The sequence below is a fragment of the Canis lupus genome, chromosome 2, assembly GCF_011100685.1.
Source record: "Canis lupus familiaris isolate Mischka breed German Shepherd chromosome 2, alternate assembly UU_Cfam_GSD_1.0, whole genome shotgun sequence".
NCBI classification, from domain to species: Eukaryota; Metazoa; Chordata; class Mammalia; order Carnivora; family Canidae; genus Canis; species Canis lupus.
Genome location: NC_049223.1, coordinates 71,091,597 through 71,116,683, shown reverse-complemented (window position 1 = coordinate 71,116,683; position 25,087 = coordinate 71,091,597). Strand labels below are relative to the sequence as shown.

At 50.6% G+C, this 25,087-nt stretch overlaps 1 protein-coding gene across 1 annotated transcript in view; it reads left to right on the top strand.

The window, feature by feature from the left end:
- Positions 1–1,364: 1,364 nt before the first annotated feature.
- OPRD1 (opioid receptor delta 1) overlaps positions 1,365–25,087 on the top strand; it is a 32,489-nt gene continuing 8,766 nt past the window's right edge. Inside the window, exon 1 of the mRNA XM_038529640.1 lies at positions 1,365–1,591. Coding sequence (XP_038385568.1) covers positions 1,365–1,591 — 227 coding nt within the window. The remainder of the gene's footprint in view (positions 1,592–25,087) is intronic.

Here is a 25,087-nt window from a genome sequence, read left to right as displayed (position 1 = left end):
ATAAGTAAGTAAGTAAGTAAGTAAGTAAATAAATAAATAAATATTCTTTAAAAAAAAGAAATAATTACCATAGGGGATAAAATAGTACCCAGCGTAGTCTTCTCATCTGTAAAATGGGCATACTAATAATAGAATCTACTCCGAAGGGTTGATGCATGAATAAAGTGCTTATCACAGTGCCTGGAACAGAATAATAGTTGGTGAAGAGAATATTCTAGGAAGGGCAGAAGCCCCAGAAAGGAGGATGGCTCTGGGTCTGGACTGGTCAGGAAGTGCTCCGCCCCCCGTGCTCCTGTAGCAGCCAGAGTGATCCTTAAGGTAGTCCTTGAGACCCTGCCTGCTACATCATCCCACTCTCTTCACGCTTGCTCCCTGCTTTCTCTTCTTCCTGGCCTCCTTTTAGTTCCTCCGACCACAGGGTCTTTGCACACGTGGTGTCCTTTAGTTGTTTTTTTCCCTAAGTTAGTTCCTCCCCAAACTCCCATGGTGACCTCTGGCTTTTGCCGGCCCTGCCACAGGAACGCCTTGCTTTCCTTTACTTTGTCTTCAGCAGTGTGATCTTAAGATTGATTCCCTCCTGGGCTGTAAACCCCAGGACGTCTGCCCCAGATACATCTGGTCTCGTGCACTAACGAATGGATCCCCAGTAGTACCGGCTCTTATTTTATTTGCCCCCTCCCAAATAGCTGTTGAGCGAATGAATGTGGCACCAGAAAATCATGGCTAATAATGCCATTTATGGAGCACGTACTGTGTGCCTGGCACTGAGCTGAGTTCTTTACGCGGGTCATCTTAATGTCCACGACACCCCTCTGAGCGAGGTGGTGCAATGATGCCCCTTTTACAGTCGAGGAAAATGAGGCTGAGAGAGCTTAAGTGACTCGCCCAAGGTCACTTTCTTCCGCGTTAGGATGGGGGCGAGACGCGGGATTCACATCCAGGTCCTTCTGACTCCAAAGGGTGCGGAGGGGAGCCCGCCGGGGTCCGGGGGCGCCCGAGCCCGGGGAGCGGCCCCGGGAGCAGTGGGGAGCCTCCCCGGCCGGGCTGGGCCCGGCTCCCAGCCGGTGGTGCAGCGCCCGCCCCCGGTCGCGGGCGCAGACTGGCGGCCGCCTCCGGGCCACGTGGTGCGCGCGGCGGGCGCGTCCGAGGAGCCGGCAGCGGCTCGGGCTCAGAGCGCTCGGGGCGCGAGGGCGGGAGGGCGGGAGGGCGGCCGGGCGCGGGGGGCGGGCGGAGGGCGCGGGGCCGGCGGGGCGGCCGGGGCGCTGCAGCCCGCGGCGTCGGGGCCGCCGCCTCGGGCCTCGCGCGCCTCGCACGGGGGTCTGCGCCCAGGGCGCACGGCGGGAGGGACGCGGCGCCCGGCCGCCATGGAGCCCGCCCCCTCCGCCCGCGCCGAGCTGCAGCCCCCGCTCCTCGCCAACGCCTCGGACGCGCTCCCCGGCGCCTTCCCCAGCGCCGGCGCCAATGCGTCGGGGCCGCCGGGCGCCCGGAGCGCCTCGTCCCTCGCCCTGGCCGTGGCCATCACCGCGCTCTACTCGGCCGTGTGCGCCGTGGGGCTGCTGGGCAACGTGCTCGTCATGTTCGGCATCGTCCGGTGAGTCGGCGGCGGCCGGGCCCTCGGGGTGAGGCGCGCCCCGCCGCCCCGGGCGCCCCGCGCCTCCGCCTCCCGCAGGGGAGCCCGCCCGGAGCGGACCGCGAGAAGGACGCTGCACCTGCGTGTGGAGCGAGTGTGTGTGAGTGTGTGTGTGGCACCGAATAACATTTGATCGTTTGTTCGCGTCCCCTGGCTTCTGCACTAGGCGATGTGGGATACTTTGGCGACAGTTAGGGTGTCTGCCACAGTTTGCCAGCGGGGGATTCTGTGTTTGTGACAGTACAGATGTATTGAAGGTTTGGACCCCCAAAACCCTCCTGGGAGTGGGCGCCGGGGGACACAGCCGTCTGGGCAGGTGTGGGGGCAGGGGAGTGCTTGGGTGTCTGCACGCTGCTGTGGGGGCGCTTGCCAAGTCCCATTTGATGGCCACCCCTTGGGGTTCCTGTGCTGTGCTTGTCCCGCACCATCAGTGGGCGATTCTCTCTGGATGAGACTGTGACTATGTGAGCGTGTTGTTTCTTGTCAAATCCCTGAAATCCAGGGGGAGCAGAGCACACTGGGGGCGTGGGGGGCGGTGGCTTTGGAGCCTTGGGCTTGGGCGCCTGCGTGTGTGTCCATTGATGGAGAGCCCGTGGTTCCTGGGTCCGCTGGGCAACGGCTGTGGGCCGCCGGTCAGTTCTCTGCTTCCCTCCTCAGTGGCCATCTGGTCTCCAGCCCTGGATGTGATTCAGCGAAGCCTCAGCGCCTCACAAGTGCCCCGTGTCACTCTCTCCTCTTCTCTCACAGGCTTTTCTTTCTGCTCCAGGCAGCACTGGTTGGTTGGGGCGGGAGTGGAGTTTGTGCCTCCAGCTCAGGAAGCGAAATTCTCTTCTCGGTATCTATGTAGACTGCTGGGACTTTCTCAGATCCCAAAACATCATCGGCTTGCCTGGAAGCAGCCTCCTGACCCAGTTCTGCTAGCTCAGACGTGGGCAAAAGGGATCGAAAGGAAACTCCTATCCTTCTAACAACAAAGATGCCCTTGTATTTACTGATAGTTGGAGATGGGTCATCCGTGCTGGTTGACCAAGGGCACAGCCCTAAACCTCTCTGGGCTGTAGTGCCACCCAGCAGGAGAGATGTGGACTCAGAGGCTGGAGATAGGAACTGTGGTCTCAGCCCAGTCACCAATGCCCATCTCAGTGGGCACCCAAGTCGTCCTGTCCCACCTTCTGCCCCATGTGTCTCAGTTTCCTTGTCTGAAGGATAGAGACCCCATCTCCTCAGTTGGCAGTCTGAATTCCAGAGTCTAGGCTCTCTGCAGGACAGAGTGTTGGGCGTTGGATTGGATGGGTGTGTGGGTGTTGAGGGAGCTTTGGCATCTTTGCTCCCCCAGGAAGAGTGGAGGGCACAAGAATTTCCTGTGCTCTCAGTGACTCATTACCAGCTACAGTGGGAGAATTTCTCCAGGCACAGGCAGGATTGATCTTTGCTGTGCGTTTTGCCAGTGATTCTCCCCACTTCGTTGTTGGAGGTGGTACAGGCTTTAGAGTGGGGCCGACCTGAGTATGAATCCCAGCTCTGCCATGAACTGGCTCTGTGGCTTGGGTATGTCACGTGGCCTCTTTGAGCCTCACTTTCTTCATCTATAAAATGGGGTAATAATAGAACCTTCTTCAACACAGTTTTTGTAAAGTATCAGTGAACAAACATATAGAATGTAGCTAGCCTAGTGCCTGGACCCAGGAAATGGAAGCTGTCTGTGTCATGAAGAGGAGAAATTTCCAGATCCCTTAGCATCTAGTGCCTTTTAAAGAAGGGAGGGTGAAAGAGGCACTTGTCCTGAGGTGAGCCTGAGGGTAGATTAGATTCTGAGTTCCAGGTTCCATGCACATACCCCCTCGGGCGAGCTCTAGGTGCTGAAGTAATCCCATTCCCAGTCTCTTCTTCAGAGACTCTGGCTGTTGGGCTGATGAGCACAGCCCCCCACTCCCAGTGAGCTAGGAGAAGGCCCCTCACTTCTGAGGGTCTGCTCAGGGAATGCTCTAGGCTTAGTTTGCTAAGGCTTCTCCCCACCAACCTTCCCCAGATCCCATTGTCAGATGCATCTTGCAAGCAGCATAGCTGTCCCCCATAGGTCCCTATGTTGCTAAGACATTTCTTGGGCCAATCATCTATGTGATAACTGTCTCTCTGGGTCTGAGTGATTTAATTCTCACCTACAAGCCTGTGGGATAGGCATTAGAATCCTCAATATGATCCCCTCCATCTTGCAGATGTGCAGTCTGTGGTTTAGAGAGAGGTGGGGTGATTTGTTCTCCGAAGGTCCCACAGCCAGCTGCAGACGTGGAGCTAAGACCCTGGTCTTGTGACTCCAAGTCTCGAACTTTTTCCAGAGTTGCCGGGGGTAGGGGATAGTCAAAGAATTGCATGGAAGGAAAAAGGGGCAAAATTCTGTCCCTCTTTGTGTCCCAGATCATCAGAGAACAATGGAGACAAAAGGATTGTGAACCTACACATTTTCTGGCCCAGGTATTTTAGGCTGCTGTCCAGGGGGGCGGGAGGGGTAATGATGGGGCTGGTGCTTAATTCTTCCCCACTGTCAGGGAGGCTGAGGAGAGGGCCGCTGCCTGGTGCTCTACTTCTGCTGCCAGAGCCCCAAGAGCAGTGGACAGAGGGGAGCCCAGGATGGAGAGAAGCCCCCGATCTGTCTGGTTTCCTGGTACCTCATGCAGGCCTTGGCACAACCAATAAATGAGTCAGTTGATTGGGTGAATGAATGAATGGTTGAAGGAACAAATTCTGCTTGTCAGTCCTGAGCTCGGGCACTTGGAGGTGGGTGCAGGTTTCCAAAGGAAGATCCTGAGAAATCCTTGGGGTGGGAAGGGGGTTGGGAAGCAAGGGCAGAGGTGGGGCTCTGAAGCCAACCATGTCTAAGTTCAAACCCTGAGTTCAAAGCCACTTCCTTGCTGTGTATTTGGGTTAGCAGCTTTACCTCCCTGAAGCTCATTTCTTCCCCTGTAAGGAGGGAATAGCAGCGATGTGTCAGGGGCTGCTGTGAGTGTTGTAGCTGAGCCATCTACCCGCTTTGAGAAAAGGGATTGTCTCTATGTGAAGGAATGAAAAGAATTAACTCATTCAGGAAAATTCTATGGATACACTGTGCTAGATGCTGAGATACAATGGTGAGGAAAAAAACCACACCGTCTCTGCCCTCATGGTGGGAGGAATGACGATCATCAGCTAGTCATCTAACAATCGAATTTGTAGCAGTGCTGAGGGCGATGGGAGAGCAGGTGGGGACTTTGGGAGCCCATGGTGGGTGTGTGGGGGTCTCACCTGGTCAGAAAGTTCAGAGAAGACCTCTGAGGAGCTGAAGGATGAGGAGTGGGTAACGAGGTAAGAAGCTGAGGGAAGAACCTCTGACCAGAAGCCTGACAGGGATGAGGAGCTAAGAACAAAGAACCTCAGAATCATGAAGCAGCCTCCATTCCCGCCTCCCCCACACTCTGGCCCTCTCCATACTTCAGGGACCCGCTTGAGAAGCCCACTCTTCCTTCTGGATGCACGAGAGGGGCCTCAGGGAATTGTGCTCTTAGCAAACAAAAAATTGTGTTCTGTGGTTCCTGATGCTTCTGTGAAGTATGAGCAGGATTTGGGGGGGACATTGGGTCCCCAGGCAGAGCATCATCTAGTCCCTCAGTGTGAGTTCAGCCACCGTGGTAACCCTGTGGGTGCTCAGAGCAGATGCCCGACAACCCCTCTTGCTGGCGGTCAGGTCAGTGCCCTGAGCGGGGCTGGCATCTCAGAGTTCCCACTGGTGGCCCGCTGGGTAGGACAGGGTGTGAAGGGCTTAGCACACCCCCATCTCTGACAGGTGACCCCCTATATCTTCCCTCTGCATGGCCCAGGACTTCCTAGTTTGCCTGCCCCAGAATCCAGGCAGGAGAGTGGAGTCGATGCTTTTCCACGTGGCCACCTGTCTGTTCCCTAGCCTGCCCCGTCTCCCTGCCTGCCGTCTCCCACTCGTGCCCTGCTGTGTCTCTTACCACCCATCTCTCCACCCCCCTCCACCCCTGCATATAACCAGCCTCAGCCTGCCTCGTCATGACTGTTTCCGGCGGTGCTTCTCTGCCCCTTGGTCTCTCCCTTGGTCCCTAAATCTTCTGACTTTTCCTCCTATCTGGTGCAGGCTCTGCCGTTTACTAAGCTCTTTAATGAGTTGGATTGTGACCCTGCACCCGAGTTTCTTCATTTATAGAGTGTGGATCATAGTACCTGACTCATGAAAACCTTTGCCCTAAAGATGACAAAACAACATTGGTCAAGCAGGATGTTTTCCCTCCCATCCTGAGCGCCTGCAGTGCAGAGCAGAGCTGGGAAGGGAGCTTGGCCCCGGGCCGCATGGATGGGGACAGGGTCATGACAGATGAATGAGGAGTTCTGGCTGCCGGTCTTTCTACTGCCAAGGTGCCAGAGGCTGCTGGGACTTTGCAGGATTGGGAGCTCTGAGTCCCCACCTTGGTTTTTGGAGGCCCAGAATGAGCCCCTTGCCTTCTTGTCTCCCTCCCGTCTCTAACCTGGGTTGGGGTCTGTGGACCCAGGGTGAGATCCAGTGAGGTGACACAGTGCAGTGAGTGGTAGAGGTCATGGCTGGGGATCAGGAAGTGCCAGGTCTTAATCTCAGCTGGACCATGTCCTGGTGGTGTGGCTTTGGGCAAACAGCTCCCTGAACCTCATTTCTACATCTGCAAAATTGGTGTGATCAGGGGAGCTTTGGGGGAGGATCCAACGAGCTCATGGATATAAAGGCTGCAGCACAGCACCTGGCACACAGTAGGCCCTCAGCGTGTGCTGGGTGCTGTGATTAACTAGCACACCCCGGCTGCTGCTCCAGGTGGGCCGAGCGCGGCTGGGGGACCTGTTTACACTTTCCATCTTTGGCCCTTCCCTGCTTCCTGAATAATCCACACATCTACTTATTCAACAAGCATTTGCTGATGCCGACCCCTGCCAGGCCTGCCCAGCCTCAACCCTCATGGCTCAGACTCTCAGCTGAAGCTCCAGCAAGGCCTCTGGCTTCCAGAGCTGTGGGAGGCCAGCACAAGCACCTGACCCAGCCAGAGGAGGTACCGCCTGTACTGAGTCGTGAAGGGGCAGGAGCAGTTGGCTACTTGGAGAGGGGCGGAACATTCCCAGCAGAGGGAACAGCATGAACAAAGAGAGGTTCCCAGGATCACTGAGAGCTGCAGAGGGCGGGGAATTTTACCGTGGTGGAGCTGAGTAAGTGCCAGGGGCTGGGTGGCTTTGAAGGTGGAAAGGCTGCAGGGACAAAAGCCCGATCTGCCTCGCAAGTAGGTGTCCTCCTCAGCCTGGCAGGGTTGTCAGGAGCATCCGCTGTGCACTGAGCTTTGGCTGGACCGCGCTGGTGGGGAGGAGGAATGGTGGAGAGATGGAGGAGAGACCTGGAGACAGGCCGGCATGGTTGTGTCAGGGGCCAAAGGCTACACTGAGGCAGGAGTTGCGGGTCTAGGCAGTGGAAGCTGAGGCTGGACTGGCTCTCGGGTCCCACGGTAAGGTGGGAAATGAGGGAGCTGGGAGCCACAGGCCTTGGGGAAGAGGACTTTAGAGCAATGTGGGTGGAATGGTGTTCAAGAGGATGAATTGGGTATGGGTGGGCATGGGGTGGGAAGGAGGAGGAGGGCCGCAGTGCAGGGAAAACAGGCTGGCTCAAGGGCGATGGAAGAGAGCTGTGCCACTTTGGATGGGTCACCAAAACCCTGGTGTCAGTTGTCCCCTTTCTAAAATGGAGTGCTGGGGCACCTTGGAGGCTCAGTGGTTAAGCGTCCGACTCTTGATTTTGGCTCAGGTCATGATCTCAGGGTCATGAGATTGAGCCCTGCGTTGGGCTCCACACTGGGCATGAAGCCTGCTTAGGATTCTCTGTCTCCCTCTCCCTTTACAAAAATGCTTAGGATTCTCTGTCTCCCTCATCCTCCCTCTCTAAAAACAAACAAACCAAAAATGTCCTCTTAAAAAAAATAAGAGTGCGTCAGACCTTCAAGAAGGCAGGAGGCTGAGCCATTTGACCCCCGGTGAGGCTCAGCAGGGAGAGCAAGCAGTAGCCCTGATTGGTGTCTCCGTGGCACCTCCTGGCCTTGGCCCCTGGCCTGCCACTTCCCAGTTCTCCGGGCCGTTCCCTGGGGAGTGTGTGTGACTCACAGACCCACTGGGGTGAGCCCCGAGTCACCAAGGGCACCAAGAAGCCTCTCCTGAGCCTCCGCCACATGCCAGAGGCTTTTCCGGCTGCATGACAGCCCTGCAATGGGGGCTGTAGATTCTTATTTATAGATGAGGATGGGAAGGCTCAGAGGAGCGGCCGCCTCTCACAGTCCAAAAGGTGCAAACTCAGGTCTTTCTGACTCCAGACCCACTCCATGTCCGCTCTGGCACTGTTGTCCACAGGATAGCTGGGGCGAGAGCTAGTGACACATAGTTAGAGGAAGGGAGGAGCGGGCTCTGCTGTCTGCAAACCTCCAAGGCCTCTGCGTGGGCGGACATGCGATCGGGACCCAGCTGTGCTGTTACTAAGAGAGCGAGCCTCGGCAATACACAGCCTCAGTTTTCTCATCTGTGAAATGGGAGTAGCGTTAGAGCTTCACAGGGTGGTTTTGAGAAGTTCATGGGGCCTGATGTGAAGGACTTCAGCACCCAAGCAGGCATTTGGCAAGTTTACAGTAAACATTTTCTATCATGTCTCTTTCTTTCTTTCTTTCTTTCTTTCTTTCTTTCTTTCTTTCTTTCTTTCATTCTTTTTTTTCTTAATTTTTATTTATTTATGATAGTCACAGAGAGAGAGAGAGAGAGAGAGAGGCAGAGACACAGGCAGAGGGAGAAGCAGGCTCCACGCAGGGAGTCTGACGTGGGACTCGATCCCGGGTCTCCAGGATCGCGCCCTGGGCCAAAGGCAGGCGCCAAACCGCTGCGCCACCCAGGGATCCCATCTTTCTTTCCTTTTTAAGATTTTATTTGTTTATTAATGAGAGAAACAGAGAGAGAGGCAATGATATAGGCAGAGGGAGAAGCAGGTTCCATGCAGGGAGCCCGATGTGGGACTCAATCCTGGGGACTCCAGGATCATGCCCTGAGCCAAAGGCAGACGCTCAACCGCTGAGCCACCCAGGGATCCCTATCGTGTCTGTTTCAAAGGCTTGCTTTTCATTCATTCAACTGGCATTTATTTTTTTTAAGATATTTTATTTATTTAAGAGAGAGAGCACCAGCTGGGGGCGAGGTGGGGGGAGAGCAGAGGGAGAGGGAGAAGCAGACTCCCTGTTGATCAGGGAACCTGACAGGACATGGGCTTGATCCCAGGAACCTGAGATCATGACCTGAGCCGAAGGCAGACGCTTAATCAACTGAGCCACCCAGGTGCCCCATTGATCAGTATTTATTGAGCCCCAGAGGAACTGGAATTATTGGGTAGATTGTATAGGGAAGTTTTATTAGCTCAATATTAGAAATTTTCTTTTGCTGTAAAGGTAACACAGTTATTTCAGAAAATATGGAGAAGTTTAAGTAGAGACATATATATTACCCATAATCTCACTACAAAGAAAAAAGCTTCATCATTTTGGTGTATTTCCTTTCCATCTCTCTCTCTCTCTCTCTCTGCCTGTGTGTGTGTGTGTGTGTGTGTACTTTAATGATAGCAGGATCACAGTATTGGAACAGTGATCATGTTATATATAATACCTTGTAAGTAGACTTTTCACTTGATATTATATCATGAGTGTGTTGTCATGTTATCAAACATTCTTTGAAAACATGATTGTTTGATGGCTGCATTGTATGAATGTGTTCTATTTGTTGGGGGGGCTTATGTTATTTCCAGTATTATGGCAATCTAAACAGTGCATCTGTGAACATTCTTGAACCCTTATATTTGTCACACCTATTTTTACTTCTACAAGAAATTTTCCAACAGTTAAAGCTCTCCAGGGGCGCCTGGGTGGTACAGTTGGTTGGGCATCTATCTCTCTTGGTTTCAGTTCAGGTTGTGATCTCAGGGTTGTAAGATCAGGCCCCACGTCGGGCTCCATGCTCAGCATGGAGTCTGCTTAAGTTTTCCTCTCTCTCTCCCTCTGTACTCCTCCCACTGTACTCTCACACATGCACGTTCTCCCTCTAACATAAACACATAAATCTTTAAAAAAAAGAAACTCTCCAAGAAGGTATGAGCTGCTGTGTAATGTAGGGAGCTTCCCATCTCTGAAGGTATGCAAGAGGACACTGGAAAACCACTGGGTGGAGGCACGGCATTGGAGATTTGGGTGCAGAAAAAGAGAAACATAACTGTAGGCTCCTCTCCCCAACACTGAGATTCAGAGATGCTGTGATCTCAGATCCCCCTTCTACCCTTCCTGGCAGATGATGCCTGTCTGGAGGCTGCGCAAAGGGCAAGGCATGATTTCATTAACCTCAGAGTCCTGGGACCTCTAAATCCAATTGGCTACCCAGAACATCATAACATGCACAGGAAGAGGGATAATCGTGGGCTTGAGCAGAAAGCCTGGCTTAAATTAGCAATTTACCATCATTGGCTGCAGCGGTCCTATTACCAGCTGGGGGATATGGGGTGGGATGGGGTGTCTGGATTGGATTCTATTGATTTATAGCTCCCTGTGCAGCTGCAGAAATCAACAGCTTTGTCTCTGGCCAGGGTGGGTGTGTACGGAAAAGAATCTCGTCTTCTGTAGCTTTCTGAGTCTTGATGAATCGAAAGAACTCAAACTTCAAAGTCCTGTGAGGTCAAAGAGCCCCTTTCAACGCACACAGCATAGGGAGAGGCGGAAATGGCCTCCGTCTTCCCCCCGCTGCCGAGGTGACCTTTTCACCGAGGTGGAGAGCTTTGAATCATGGACGATGATTCTCTTTACTGAACACTTATTTTGTGCCAGGCAGTCGGCCTAGAGAGATATGGATACTACCCCTTTAATTCTCACAGACCCACATGAGGTGAGTTTTTGCTTCCATTTATAAGTGAAGAAGCTTGAGGCACAGAGTTCTGTTACACGAGCAAAGTCCTGGAGTCAGACTGAAATCAGGTCACTCTGATCTCAGGGCCCACACTCTTAACCACTGGCCTGTCCTCTGCCACTCATATGCCAGGTTCAGTCCCTCTAATTTAAAAATGGAACTGAAGCTTGGAGAGGTTGTGTCTCTTGAGTTAGTGGCCATGGCAGCACTGGAACTTGCCTTTCCTAACCCCTTGTTGCCTCTTGCATCTCTTTCTACTCTTGGGATTACCTGGGCTAAGGGAGAGCCAAAGGGTAGCTAAAAATAGTCATACCCAGGAGCATGCAGAGTGGGTACCTGTGCAGGGCAGCCTGGCCTGGGAGCCACTGACATCCCAAAGGCCCAAAGAAGTCCAAGCGTCCTGGGGCAGAGCCAGCAGCTGGCAAGGCAGCCACATCCTTCAGATGCAGAGAGATCGGGGTTCAAACACAGATCTGCTTCTTGCTGGCCTTCATCCTTGGGCTCACCTCACCAAGCCTGTTTTCTCATTTGTAAGATGGGGATGATAGAAAATCACCTGCATTGCAGGGTTGTGGCAAACACATTCAGCAGCTCCTCCTAATACCAGGCATGGTTCTGGGGGCTATGCACGTAACAGTGACCAAGACACAGTCCCTGGGTGCCTGGGTGACTCTGTCAGTTAAGCGTCTGCCTTTGGCTCAGGTCATGATCCTGGGGTTCTGGGATTGATCTCTTACTGGGCTCCCTGCTCAGTCGGGAGTCTGCTTCCCTCTCTACCCTTCCTCCCTGCTTACGACCTCTCTGTCTTTCAAACAAATAAAATCTTAAAAAAAAAAAGAAAAAAAAGGCATAGTCCCTGCCCTCATGAAGCTAACATTCCAGTGGGGGAAAAGATAGACAATAAATAAGTAGATGTAAGGCCAAGGCTATAGGCCAAGAGGTCAACTAAAAGAGGCCTGGAGAGAGAGAGAATGGTGGGGTTGCAGTTGTACATGGTGAGGTTGGGGAGAGGGAACAGTGAAGGTGAATGGAGATGATGTATGGTCCCAGCTCAGGGCCTTGCCTGGAACAGGAAGTTGTTGGTGATAATGATGCCTTCTGGCTGGTTTCCCGGCACTGGGGAACCAGGGACAGGATTAAGCCAAGGGAGGAAAACTGCTTCTCCCGGCCAGCCCAGATGCCTCTGCAGGACAGATAGAGATAATCTGTTTCCCTTGGTTACGAAAACTCATCCTCCTGAAGTGCTGGGAAATGCCCCCCTTCTAGTGATTTTCCGTTCCTCCCTGGGAGAGTTGGGGCAGGGAAGTGGAGCCCAGCCTGTGGCCAGAGGGCTGCCCGCCAGGAGGGGCAGGTAGCCCCTGAGACACTCCCTTCACCTGCGCAAGCCTTGTCATCCCAGCAAAGCGTGACATATTGACTCCACAGGACTTGATGCTGAAAATAGTGCTGCTGACCTTTCTTGAGTGCTGACAAGGTGGCCAGCTCTGTGCTGAGCACCTCTCGAGTATTATCTCACTCAATTGCCTTGACTCTCTGAGGCTGGGACCATATTTCTCTCCATTTGACAGATGAGGACAACTGAGGCTCAGAAAAGCGAAATCACTTGCCCAGGGCCACAGTTGGTAAGTAGCAGTCAGCCAGTGAACTGAGGCCCCCCTGACTCCCAGAGCCTGTGTGTGCAAAGAGACTGTGACAGCCTTTGATTCCAACGTGAAAAATTACCTTTTTTTTTTTTTTTTTAATAGCACCCGGAATTAGGAGATGCTGTGGAACAGGGTGGATTGAGTTATAAAGTTATTAAAATAATAAATTGTTAATAAATAAAACAAAAGTGAAACTCTTGTGTGTCTGGCAGACAGATATATGATAAGTAAGGCACAGCATGCCCAAAGGCCTAGAGGTGAGAAACCTGGGTTTTTTGGAACATCTGACTTTGCATCCTGGTTCTGTTCACACCGTACTCCTAGACAAGTGCCTCTGCCCTGTGGGTCGGGTTCCTTCTGAGAACAAAATGGGAATACATAGCTCTCCACTTCCCACGGTGGGTGTGAGTCGAAGGAGAGGATGGATGTGATGTGCCCTGCACAGGGCCTGCCTTGCCCCTTGTCCTCAAAGAGTGTCCCTTGGGGGCTGAAGACAGGTTGTTTCATCCCTGTATCACCCACACTGTGGTCGCTAAGAATGACAAATTTGCACGCAGTATTTTTACATGGAATTGTGGGACATTTACGTGGTGATGGTAAGGAATCAGAATAATCAAGAACTCATCAAATCCGACTTGGCAAAAATGAGCCCGTGCTTTGGTAATATCACAAGGCTTCAAACAGGGGACCTTGCTTGTAAAAATCTCAGGCTCTACAGCACTTCCATGGGGGCTGGTGTTATTTCTGGTGAGGAGAGTGTGTGGCTCCCTGGGATCCACCTCGGCCTAGAGCATGGGCCCTCAGGTCTGTATCAGATAGGGTCCTAGCAGAAAAACAAAAACAAAAAAACAGAAGGAGTTGGCTTATGCAGTTGTGGGGTCTGGCCAGGCTTGCTGCAGCCGGAAACTCTCGGGCAACAGCTGATGCCACAGTCAACAGAAGAGTTTCTTCTTCCCCTGGGAAGCCTCAGTTTTGCCCTTAAGGTTGACCCTCATTACCAAGGGTAACTTCCTTAAAGTCAACTGATTGCAGATAGCAACCACATCTACAAAATCCCTTCATGGCAACACCGAGATTGGTGTTTGATTATATAACTGGGTACTGGAGCCCGGCCAGGTTGATGCAGAAAACTAATCATCACAGGATCGGCCAGACTCGGACTTGGGTTCCAGTACTAGAGCTTATAGGCTGTGTGACCTTGGGCAAGTATCTCTGCCTCTCTGAGCCTCAGTCCCCTCATCTGCCAAATGCAATGATCGTTCTTACCACAGTCATTTATTGGGAGGATGAAGTGCAATGATGTAAATCAAGTGCCTTTGCCCGCGCCTCTCATAGAACGAGGGGAGCCATACACAAGTAGATGGTCATGAATCAGTGTTTTCTAGTTGTAATGCCATTGCTCATTTGAGTGTTTGCCTTCCCTTTTACACTGGTTGCTCCTGCAGGGTGGTATCTGTGTCCCCTTCATCTTCTCTACTATTTCCTAGCTCCATCCCTGACCCTACGGAGACATCACTAAGTATTTCCTAAATATCTAGCTGACACTTTGTCAATGAGATTCTCTCTATGGAGTACTTGGGATCTATAATCAAAATCCCCTAACCACAAGACAAGAGGGAAGATGTGCGGGAACCTCAGGCCTCTCTTCTCTCTAGAGTAACCCTTTGCTTCTCTGCTTAGTAAATCTCTCCTCTGGGGAGCCTTCTCTGATGCCCCCAGGCCAACAGACCGCCCCCCCCCACGTTCCTACCCTGTCCTATGTGTCCCTCCCCCACCATTCCATACATACTTTTCCAAGCACTTGATTGCTCATCTCCCTCTCTCTTCAGGGGAGCAGGTGTGGGGTGAGAGGAGTGGCCTTTGTTCACAGCTAGAGCCACAGCCGAGGGTCTGACACTCAGGCAGCAGGTCAGTAGGTGTGTGTCAGAGGGACTTGTCCTATTTCCAGAGACCCATGGCTGGCTGACTATGCTACACTGGAGGAACTCTGCTTTCGGGGGGCCTCTGCTGTGTCTGGCTGCTCCGTTGCCTGGTCCAGCCACCCTTAAGCCAGAAGCAGAGCCAGCTTCTCATCGAGAAGCTTGTCTCCATCCCCCTGGCTTCCACGGGCATGTTGTCATTCTTGAACTGAACTGCATAGGCCTCTGCCCTGTTCATTGCTGAGCATGGCCTGGCCACCCCAGCCCCCTCTCATGTCCAACTCAGGTCCCTTTAGTTCTGTGTTCCAGGCTTTAATCTTCTCCTGTGACATGCCTTGTTATAATTAACCACTTTCCTTCCTTGGGCTTTGCCAAAACTGAGACAGCTAATTAATTTCTGGCGACTTGCCACCCCTGTTAAATGGAGGGCAGGGACAGAGCCTGCAGCCCGGGCTTGTTTTGCCAGTGGGAAGAGCAACCACCCTTTGTCTACAAATAGAGGGAGCCCCGATTAGACCCCGTTGGCTGGCATGCAGATGCTTTGTTTAAGCTGTTTATTCCCCCACCATGGGCAGGACCTTTGTGATCACTGCTGTAGCTGTGCCTCGGCATCCTCCTTTTGTAAAACAAAGTGATTGAACTTGATATATAGGGAGAAGATGATGCGGTAGAGGTTAGGCTAGTGAGTTCTGGAGTCTGAAGGACCCAAGGCCCAACCCCGCCACTCCTCGCTGTGGGACTTTCAGTGAGTTACTTCACCCCTCTGAGCCTCAACATTCCTCACCCGTAGAATGGGGCTAATACTCCCCTCCTGTGCAGATTCCTTGGGATACAAATACACGTGTGGCACTCATTTAGCAGTACAACTGGCACAGAGTAAGTGTTCAGCAAATATGCTCACCTGCCACCTCTCCTTTCAGTGCTAGCATTTTATATTCCTGATGCAAAAAAAAAAAAAAAAAAAAGTCCTTTTGTTGGGAGAACTGGGGAGTGGAGCACTTTGAACCGACAGGGATTCTTCTGTGTTTGAGGCCATGGCTGGCAAGATGCTTAACTCCTCTGTATCCACATCTTAGGGCTGCCGTTACAAATGACCATAAGCTGGGTGGCTTATAACAACAAGAATGTATTCTTCCCCGTTGGGGTGGCCATAAATGTGACATCAAGCATGGCGTGCTCCCTGCGAAGGTTCTTGGGAAGACTCCTTCCCTGTCTGGCCTCTGGTGCTGGCTGGCAGTGCCTGGCATCCCTCGGGTGTGCGATTGCATCCTTTCCGATTGTCGTCCGTTTTCCCATGGGTTCCCTCCATGTGTGTCTCTGTGTTTCTTCTTATAGGGACACCGTCATAGGGGAGTTAGGGCCCACCCTCATCTAGTGCGATCTTAATTATATCATCTTAATTATATCTGTAAAGACCCTATTTTCAGGTAAGATCGCATTGGAGATTCTACGTTGACATGAATTTGGGGGGCACCTGTTTAACCCAGAACACTCCCCAAGTCTCACTTCCCTCCTCTGTATAAGGATGATAATAATAGGGGCACCTGGGTGGCTCAGTTGGTTAGGTGTCTGCCTTCAGCTCAGGTTGTGATCCCAGGCTGCTGGGATCCAGCTCCACATTGGGCTCCTTGCTGGGTAGGGAGCCTGCTTCTCCCTCTCCCTCTGCCCTCCCTCCCCCGCTTATGCACTTGCTCTCTCTTTCACTCTCTCTCAAATAAATAAATAAAATCTTTTTTTAAAAACAAGATGATAATAATAGTAGCAACTTCATAGGGTTGCTGGAGTAATTAAATGAGCTAATCTATGTAAATGCCACAGTAGAATTCAATAGAAGACGTCAGGCCCGTGTAAGCACTGAGTCAGTGGAGCTGCTGTGATGGAGACCATGAAGATGATGAAGGTGAGGGGGACAGATCCATCTGTAACATTGGCTACTCCCTGGACACAGGGACCTAGAATGTAGCCATCTCCTAAGAGCCCAGGCCCTCATCAGGAGTTCTGAAACTTTAGATAGGAGCCCCCCCCCTTCCCTTTGGCCTCAGCCCCCTTGAGCCCTCCTCTCAGAGGAGCTCCTAGGAGGACAGCTTGGAAGAGAAAAAAGAACATGGTCTCTCAGGAGTCAGGGAACTGACACCCTGTGTAACCTCCTGAAACTGTCCTTCCTTCTCTGGGCCTCAGCTTTCCAATCTGTAAAGTGGGAGAGGAGGTTGGAACTCCGTGTTACAGGTCAGAGCCTCTTCCGGCACACAGTTCCAGCACAGGGCTCTGGGTCTCACCCCAATGGTGGCAGGTTACCAAAGGCCATCACAGGGTCAGGCCAGGACTCCCAGGACGGCTCAGCAGGTGTCATGCTGGGGCCTTTTTCCTCATTTAGACAAGAGAAGCCCCTACAATATAAGCAGCATGCTAGGGACATCGTAGGTATGAACTCATGTGGTACTTGCTCCACCTTCATGTGATAAGATCATCATACCCAGTTCTCAGAGGAGCAGACTGAGGCTCGGGGAAGTTAGAGCTTGCCTACGTTTGTACAGATAGAGACAGAGCTGGGGCTTAAATCTAGGTGTATCTGGTGCTCAAGGTTGCGTTTCCATCTGTCTTTCCATCTTGTACCAGTTTCCTAGGGCTGTCCTAACAGATTCACATGAGCTTAAAATAACAGAAATGTATTCTGTTACAGTTCTGGAGGCCAGGAGTGCACAGAGTGTCTGGAGGGCCTCACTCCCTCTGAAGGTGCCTGGGAAGAGTCCTTCCCTGACTCCTCCTACTTCTGGTGGCTCCACACCTGTCACCTGTCGTGCCGTGGGGCTGCACCACTCAAGTCTGTGTCTCTGTCTTCACCTGGCGTCTCCTCTTCTGCCCGGGTGGCTTTTCAGAGTCAGAACCCCACCCAGGCAGTCCAGGATGGTCTCATCTCAAGATCCTTAACTTAAATAAGCCTGCTAAGACTCTTTTTCCAAGTAAAGTCAGTACATTCACAGGTACCAGGGCTTAGGACGTGGACTCTGCCTTTCTCAGGGCCACTTTTTTTTTTTTTTTTAAGATTTTACTTATTTATTCATGAGAGACACAGAGAGAGAGAGAGAGGCAGAGACACAGGCAGAGGGAGAAGCAGGCTCCATGCAGGGAGCCTGACATGGGACTCAATCCCGGGTCTCCAGGATCACGCCCTGGACTGAAGGTGGCGCTAAACTGCTGAGCCACCTGGGCTGCCCCATGGGGCCACCCTTTAACCTGCTAAGGTTATCAAAGGCTCGGTGGTGACTGCATCTGCTGAATCCCTGGCCCGCAGTGTCTGGGGCGGGGTGGGGGCGGGGCATTTCTGGAGCAGTTTACAAGGAGAAGGAGATGAACACCGCTGGGAGCTGAGGAGGCCAGCCTGGGGGCATGTGTGACGGGGGTGCGGGGGCTTTGGGAGGGTGCAGCTATGATTTGCACCAGCAGTGAGGGGGAAGTCAGAAACACAGAACCACATCTGGATCCAGGCAGATATGGTCAGCCATGGGGCACAAACCTGGACACCTGTCCACAGAGGCCAGCCCTGCTGGCTGGGGCACAGGTCCTCATGAATGGATTTGAGATTCTTGATCCCACAGAAGATAGATTTGGCATCACTTACTTGCCCAGAGAGGTAGGAGAAGGCCAGGCTTGAGCACTGTCTGTATGCCTGCCATGTGGTTTACCTGCATCATCTTTGTCCCTCCATTGGCCCAAGAGGGTGGTATCCTCTTTCCTTGGACAATCACACTCAGGAGTGTGCCAGAACAAACCAAGATGAGGGCGCCAAGGAATGGCCATGGGGTGCTGCGAAGACAGCTAACCAAGCAGCCCTACCAGCCAGCATGCACCGAGCACTTCACTTCCTTCCTTGTCTTCACTCTGGTCTCACCACAGCCAGATGAGGCGTGGACTGTTAACACCTTTTCCAACACGTGGAAGGGAGAAGGGTTAGTTTTAGACTCTATGATTTCATGAGCAGAACCAGGAAAAACTGTGCTAGGTAGAAAAAGGCAGCCCTTGGCTCGAAAGCAGAGAGAACTTGCTTACTCTGTGAGCAGTCCCCACAATGGGATGGATTGTGCCCGCAGGTGGTGAGTTCTCTGTCTCCAGACATACTCAAGCAGAAACTGCACAGCCATTTGCCTGGAGTGCTTTAGGGGGAATGCCCTCACTGTGAAGTCGCTTTCTAGCTCTGAGATTCCAGGAATTTTTCCCAAGGACACCAACAGATGGCTGCGTGCGCAAAGGTGTTTATCAATAGTGTTATTTATGATAACGGAAAGATGGAAACAACCTGCATGTCCTGCAGTAGGGGGTTTGTTAAGTAATTTCATGCAGGAACTTCAGTGTGCATGAGTGAGACTAGATCTGGCCTGCAGTCTGTTGTCGTGTGGTCCTTGAGCTAAAAATAGTTTTTTATACTTTGAAAGGGTTGTAAAAGAGAAAACAAGAATATGCAACAGAGATCCTCGGTGGCCTGAGGCCTAAGATGTTTATCTCTGGCACTTTGCAGAAAAAGTCCGTTGACTTCTGGATTAGGATCACAGGTAGGGACCAAAAATTGTCTTAATTTGTATCTATGGATAGAGAGAGATGGTCACAGCATATTTTTTGAGAGAGAGAGAGAAAACAGGTTATATAACAGTATTGGAGCAAGGTCACATTTGTATAAAACAGGGTCCAAGTGTTTGCGTGTTATCTGCAGCAGTGGTCTGTAATATTAATAGTGGTTTTACATTTTCTTTACTAAATGATTTTATGTTCTTTGAACATATCATAGGGAATAGCTATTATTTTTGAGATCTCAAAAAGCATTTGGAACAGAGCTAATTCTCAGTATGCCAGCAATCCATGCTATTTGGAACCAAATGAGTTTTGATCTTGGCTGAAGCCATTTTGTTCAATTTGTCCCTGAGGTGGCACAAGGTCAGTGACCGAGGGCTGGTGCTCTTACCTTGTTGCTGTTATTGGATTTGTTTTCAGGTCTCTTGCCCCTGCTTAGATCCCCCATAGGCTGTGGTGTCTTAAGTGGAAAAAATACCGCTCAGTTTAGTTAGAAACAAATTAGCTACTTTGGAGAAATGATCTGACATTTCCTTTCGCCACGGCTGAACTGAGTCACTTCGGAGGCAGGGCAAACAGGGTCCGGCTCAGGTGTCCTTCAGGGGACCTGTGTCGTTCTGGGTTGAGGAAAGAAGGGAGGAAGGGAGTGGGGAGAAGAATTGTTCCAGCCAGAGCTCTTCAGTCAAGGATCAGGCACTTGGGGACGCCTGGGTGGCTTAGCGGTAGAGTGTCTGCCTTTAGCTCAGGTCATGATCCCGGGGTCCTGAGATCGAGTCCCTCACTGGGCTCCCTGTGGGGAGCCTGCTTCTCCCTCTGCCTGTGTCTCTACTTCTCTCTGTGTCTCTCATGAATAAATAAATAAAATCTTTAAGAAAAAGAATCAGGCACCTGGACACCTCTGTCCTACTGGGCATCCTCCAGTAAACCCTGTGTCCTCTCTGTGCTGATCCTGGGATACAGGATGGAGGGGACACGGTTCCTGCCTGAAGGATGTCACTCTAGTGTGGAAGACACACACCAGCACTTACTCCTCGGGCAAATGTGTTTTGAGCACAGTGTTATCTGTGCTGTGGGTTCTTGGTGCCTAGTAGGGAGCGAGACAAATGCCATGCCTTTGGGGAGCTTATATTTTAACTCTCAAAGAGAGTGTGTGAAGGGTGCACGGAGTATTTTGGGACCACAGGGGGAGAAGCTTCTCCCCCTGTGGACCCAAAGTCAGGATGGAAGGTCCTGGGGTTCCGGGGGGAAAATTACTCAGTTTCAATCTCCACTCAGCCTCTTTCTGACTTGGCAACCTTGGGCAAGTGCCTCTACTGCTCTCTGTTGATTAGGAACAATGAACACTCTCTATACCCTGTGCGGGTGCTGGGAGGAGTAAAAGAAGGACAATGCTTTCCCTCTGCTGGGCATATCTTCAGTGCCCAAAAAATTTTATTTTACTTTATTTATTTTTAAGATTTATTTTATTTATTTGAGAGAGACAGAGAGAGAGTGTACGTGCACACACAAGCAGGAGGAAGGGCAGAGGGAGAGGCAGGCTCCCCGCTGAGCAGGGAGCCCAACACCAGGACTCCATCCCAGGACCCTGAGGTCATGAACTGAGCCAAAGGCGGACTCTTAACCGACTGAGTCACCCAGGCACCCCCAAGTACTTATTATTTATTTAAATAAACAAAACGTAGGTGCAAGAAGTACATGAAACCATGCCTGAGAAAGACCTGGCCATGGTTATTGTCCATAAGTACTGGTTGCCACCCCCTTGTGACCAGAGGTGTACGTTTTGTTCTGAATCCACCTCTTTCCCTCATGCCTTATCATTGTGTCTGTGGCAGTTTTCTGATGTTTGTAGGTCGGCCTCTCCCCAGCCCCACCTGGGCCCGATTGTCTCCAAACCCCCAGACCATATCCAGGCAGAGGAATGTGTGAAAAACAAGGCTGTGGAGTCGGCACACGTCCAGACATTTACTGCACTTGGTCTTGGCCTCCAGACTGGGCCCCTTCCCGTGGCCACTGTCTGAGGAGCCAGTGCAGGTGGCAGGGAGGCTGGGGGCCAGGAAGCAGCGAGGCACAGTGTGGGCTCTGCACACCAGATCTAAGTTTGTGTCCTGTCACTGGCATTTCCTAGCTGCACGTCTTTGGGTGAGGCATCTATCTTAGCTCCTCCGTGGGATGAGGACGGTATTAGCGCTCAGGGTTGCAGTGGGGAGGAAATGAAATCGTGCATTCACTGTTTTTGGCAAAGTGCCTGGCCCATGGAAGAAAAGGCAGAGAATGTTGCTTAAAGAAAACAAACAACGCACCAAAAGCTGTCGGACTGGTCTCAGGCAGGCCTTGCACGGAAGGAGGGAATATTTTAGCCTCCTGAGCACCTGCCACTCATCAACCACTCTAACCAAGTGCCCTGGGGAGAAACTTCTTACAAGGGGCTCACCTGTCAGCTGAAAAGCGCAGCTCTCCGGGAGCCCAGAACTTGTGTGGACTTACCGTGCTTTGGGCCCAGAGCATACCCTGTCTCCATCAGATCGAGGTGGGGATGAACTTCTCTGCCAGTGGGGCTTGTCTGACAGATGATGGGATGGGTTTAAAGCTGTAAATGAACATGGCTCGCCACTCGGTGCTTCATATAAAGGAGGCCTTGCTGAGGACTGAGACGTGTGACTGCGAGCACGTTCCCTGGCAGTCCGCATAATTCAAGATGACCCCTAATGGAAGATTTTAACTTAGGAAAAAAGCAAAGGATTTGCCAAGGCATCTATTGCCAAGGTCAATAGAGATGCACCAGTCTTACTATCCTCACCCCAAGGGTTGGACCCAATGGTAAGGTTGGACCTTATGAAAAAAAAAAGCAGGACAATAGGGGCACCTGGGTGGCTTTGGCACAAGTCATGACTCTAGGGTCCTGGGATCAAGTCCCACATTGGGCTCCCATGGGGAGCCTGCCTCTCCCTCTGCCTATGGCTCTGCCTCTTTTTCTGTGTCTTTCATGAATAAATAAATAAAATCTTATTAAAAAAGAATTTCTTTCCTCTTTTTTTTTTATTTCTTTCCTCTTTAAGGCTGAATAATGTTCTGTTGTATATATAGACTGCATCATGTTTATTCATTCATTTGTCAGTAGACACTTGGGTTGCTACTACCTTTTGGCCATTATGAAAAGTGCTAGTTTGAGACGCCTGGGTGGCTCAGTGGTTGAGGGTGTGGTCCCGGGGTTCTGGGATTGAGTCCCGCATCGGGATTCCTGCATGGAGCCTGCTTCTCCCTCTGCCTATGTCTCTGCCTCTCTCTGTGTCTCTCATGAATAAATAAGTAAAATCTTTTTTTAAAAAATGCTAGTTTGAATGTATACAGATACCTCTTTGAGACCCTCCTCTTCATGCTTTTGGGTATGTATCTGGAAGTGGAATTGCTGGATGATATGGCATTCTGTTTTCATTTTTTTGAGGAATTTCCATGCTGTTTTCCACAGTGACTATACCATTTCATATTCCCATCAACAGTGCGCCAATTTTTCCACATCCTTGTCAACACTTGTTATTTTCTTTTTTTAAAGATAGATAGATAGATTGATTGATTTATGATAGAGAACATGCTTGTGCTAGCATGAGAGCATGGAGGGAGGGGCAGAGAGAGAGAGAGGGAGAATCCCAAGCAGACTCCCCACTGAGCATGGAGCCCAATGCAGGACTTGATCCTAGGGTCCTAAGATCATGACCTCAGCTGAAATTCAGAGTCAGACATTTAATTGACTGAGCCACCCAGGTGCCCCTCTGTTTTTTGGGTAGTAGTCATCCTAATAGAGATGTCAGTGGTGTCTCATTGTGGTTTTGATTTTCCTGATGATAATGATGTTGGGCATCTTTTCATGTGCCTACTGGCCATTTTTATATCTTCAGAGAGAGTGATCTATTCAAGTCCTTTGCCCATTTTTTAATCCAGTTGTTTGCTTTTTTTAGTGTTGCGTTGTAGAAGTTCTTTGTATATGCTGCATATTAACCTCTTATTGGGTATGTGATTTGCAGATATTTTCTCCCATTCTGTGTGTGTCCTTTCACTCTGTCAATAGTGTCCTTTGATGCACGAAATTTTTAAAACTTTTTTAAAGATTTATTTATTTATTTGAAGGAGGGCAAGAGGAGCAGAGGGAGAGAATTCTGAAGCAGGCTCCACTGAGTGTAGAGCCTGACACGGGGCTTGATCCCAGGACCCCAAAATCATGACCTGAGATGAAATCAAGAGTTGGCCATTCAACCAACTGAGCCACCTAGGTGCCACACCAAATTGTTTAATTTTGATATAGTCCAGCTTATCTGTTTTTCTTTTTATGCCTGGGTTTTTGGTGTCATATCCAAGAAATCATTGCCAAATCCAGTATCATGTAACTTTTCCTCCTCTGTTTTCTTCTATGAGCTATAAGTTATACCTTTTACTTTTTGGTCTTTTATCCATTTTGAGTTAATTTTTTTATATGTTATAAGGCAAAGATCTAATGTCATATCTACAACTTTTGGAAATAGAAAAAAAAAATTAGAGAACAACCGTAGGGGTGGGGAAGTACATGAAATATCCTTCTAGAAAGTTCAGTCTCTTACCCAATCTTTTCTTTCCTTTAGCTTCCACACAGCAGTCAAAGTGATCTTCTAAGAAACACATATAAATCAAACTGCATCACTCCCTTGCTTGAAATCTCCAGTGACTTCCTGCTGCACTCAGAATAAAATCCAGACTTCTTGCTGTGCATGATTTGACCCCTGCTGACTTCTCCCTGGTGCATCTTGCTTCTTCTCAGGCTTATTGCCATTTAATCACACTTAATTTCTGACCATTCCTGCAGTTCATTGAGCTCTTTTCTGTCACAGGGTCTTTGCACATTCTGTTCTTTCTGCCTGAAACAACCTACCTCCTTATCGTCACATGGCTAGCTCCTTCTCATTCCTTCTAACTTGGTAGAGATATCACCTTGTCTTAGCTCAAACTACCATAACAAAATACCATACATTGGGTGGTTTAAACAACAGAAATTTATTTTCTCACAGTTTTGGAGGCTAGAAATAGAAGATCGAGGTCCCAGCATGGTCAGTTTCTGATGAGGGAGCTCTCTTTCTGGCTTCTAGATGGCCACTTTCTTGCTGTGTCCTCACTTGGCAAGAAGGGAGGGGAGAGGGAGAAGGTGAGAGAAGCAAGCTCTTAGATGTCTCTTCTTCTAATTCAGTTCATAGCACACATCCTCAGAGAAGCCATTGATGACCTTCCAATCTAAGCCAGATTCCTTCCATAAACCACCGCCGCACTCTGGCTTGGTAGTGTCCATCACTATACCCTATTCGTATCCTTCATGGTAGAGCAGTAATGGTGAATAACTGTACATTAATTAGTGTAGCAATTTGTTCAATGTCTGATCCCTCCCTAAGAGCATAAATTTTAAGAAACTGGGCTATCATCTTCACTCCCATATTCCTTATTCAGTGCCTGGCATATACCAGATGCTGATTAATGCCTGTTAGAAGGGTGAACAAATATCAGCCTATAGTAAATTTACATTCCTTGACTTTTTCACTAACTGTGGGGCAGGAAGGGTGGGGACAGGAAGGAAGGTAACATGCACTGAGGGGCAGTATAGCAAAGTCATTACCACATGTCAGCACTAGATAGCCTGAATTAAATACCCTCTCTGCTACTTACTGGTCATGTGACCTTGGACAGTTTACTTCTTCTGTTGTGCCTCAGTTTATGTTCCTTAAGAGATGTCAACATAGTTTTGGATGATGAAAAGCAATTTGAAGGGGAGTAACAAGCTGAGCAGGAGTGAGGTGTGGGGCTGGAAACAGGGGCAGGGAATGGCCTATCTATAGAGGGAGCATTGAGACCCTTAGCCCTCCTCCCCCCTTGTACACTGCACAGTCAGGTGACTACCCTCCACTCTGCATGAGGTTAAGGGTTTTTCCCTTGAGAAGTTAACCTGGGAGAATTCTGAATTTGGGACCAGCAGACACAGAAAGGGTCAGAGTGAGATACCAAAAGAAAAGTGGGGGAGGGGGGGAGTCCACTGACTCCTCCTCCAGGTCTGCTTTTATAATCCTGAAAGCCAGATGTATGCTCCCCAAGCAGGAGACTGGAGGATTCTTTTCTTAAAGCCCCCAGAGAAATGACATACTGACAATGATATTTAGATATTCCCCACTATAAAAGCTTGATTTTTCCCAGTTCCCCTATAAGGCAGTTGGCAGGACCCCCACACTGATGCGTGCATGCACACACGCACACACACACAGGGCTGCTAATTAGTTATTTAGTGCCGTACTCAAAAATCAACCTTTAGTCATATATCACTAGATATTTGAAGGAAGCCTCCAGGA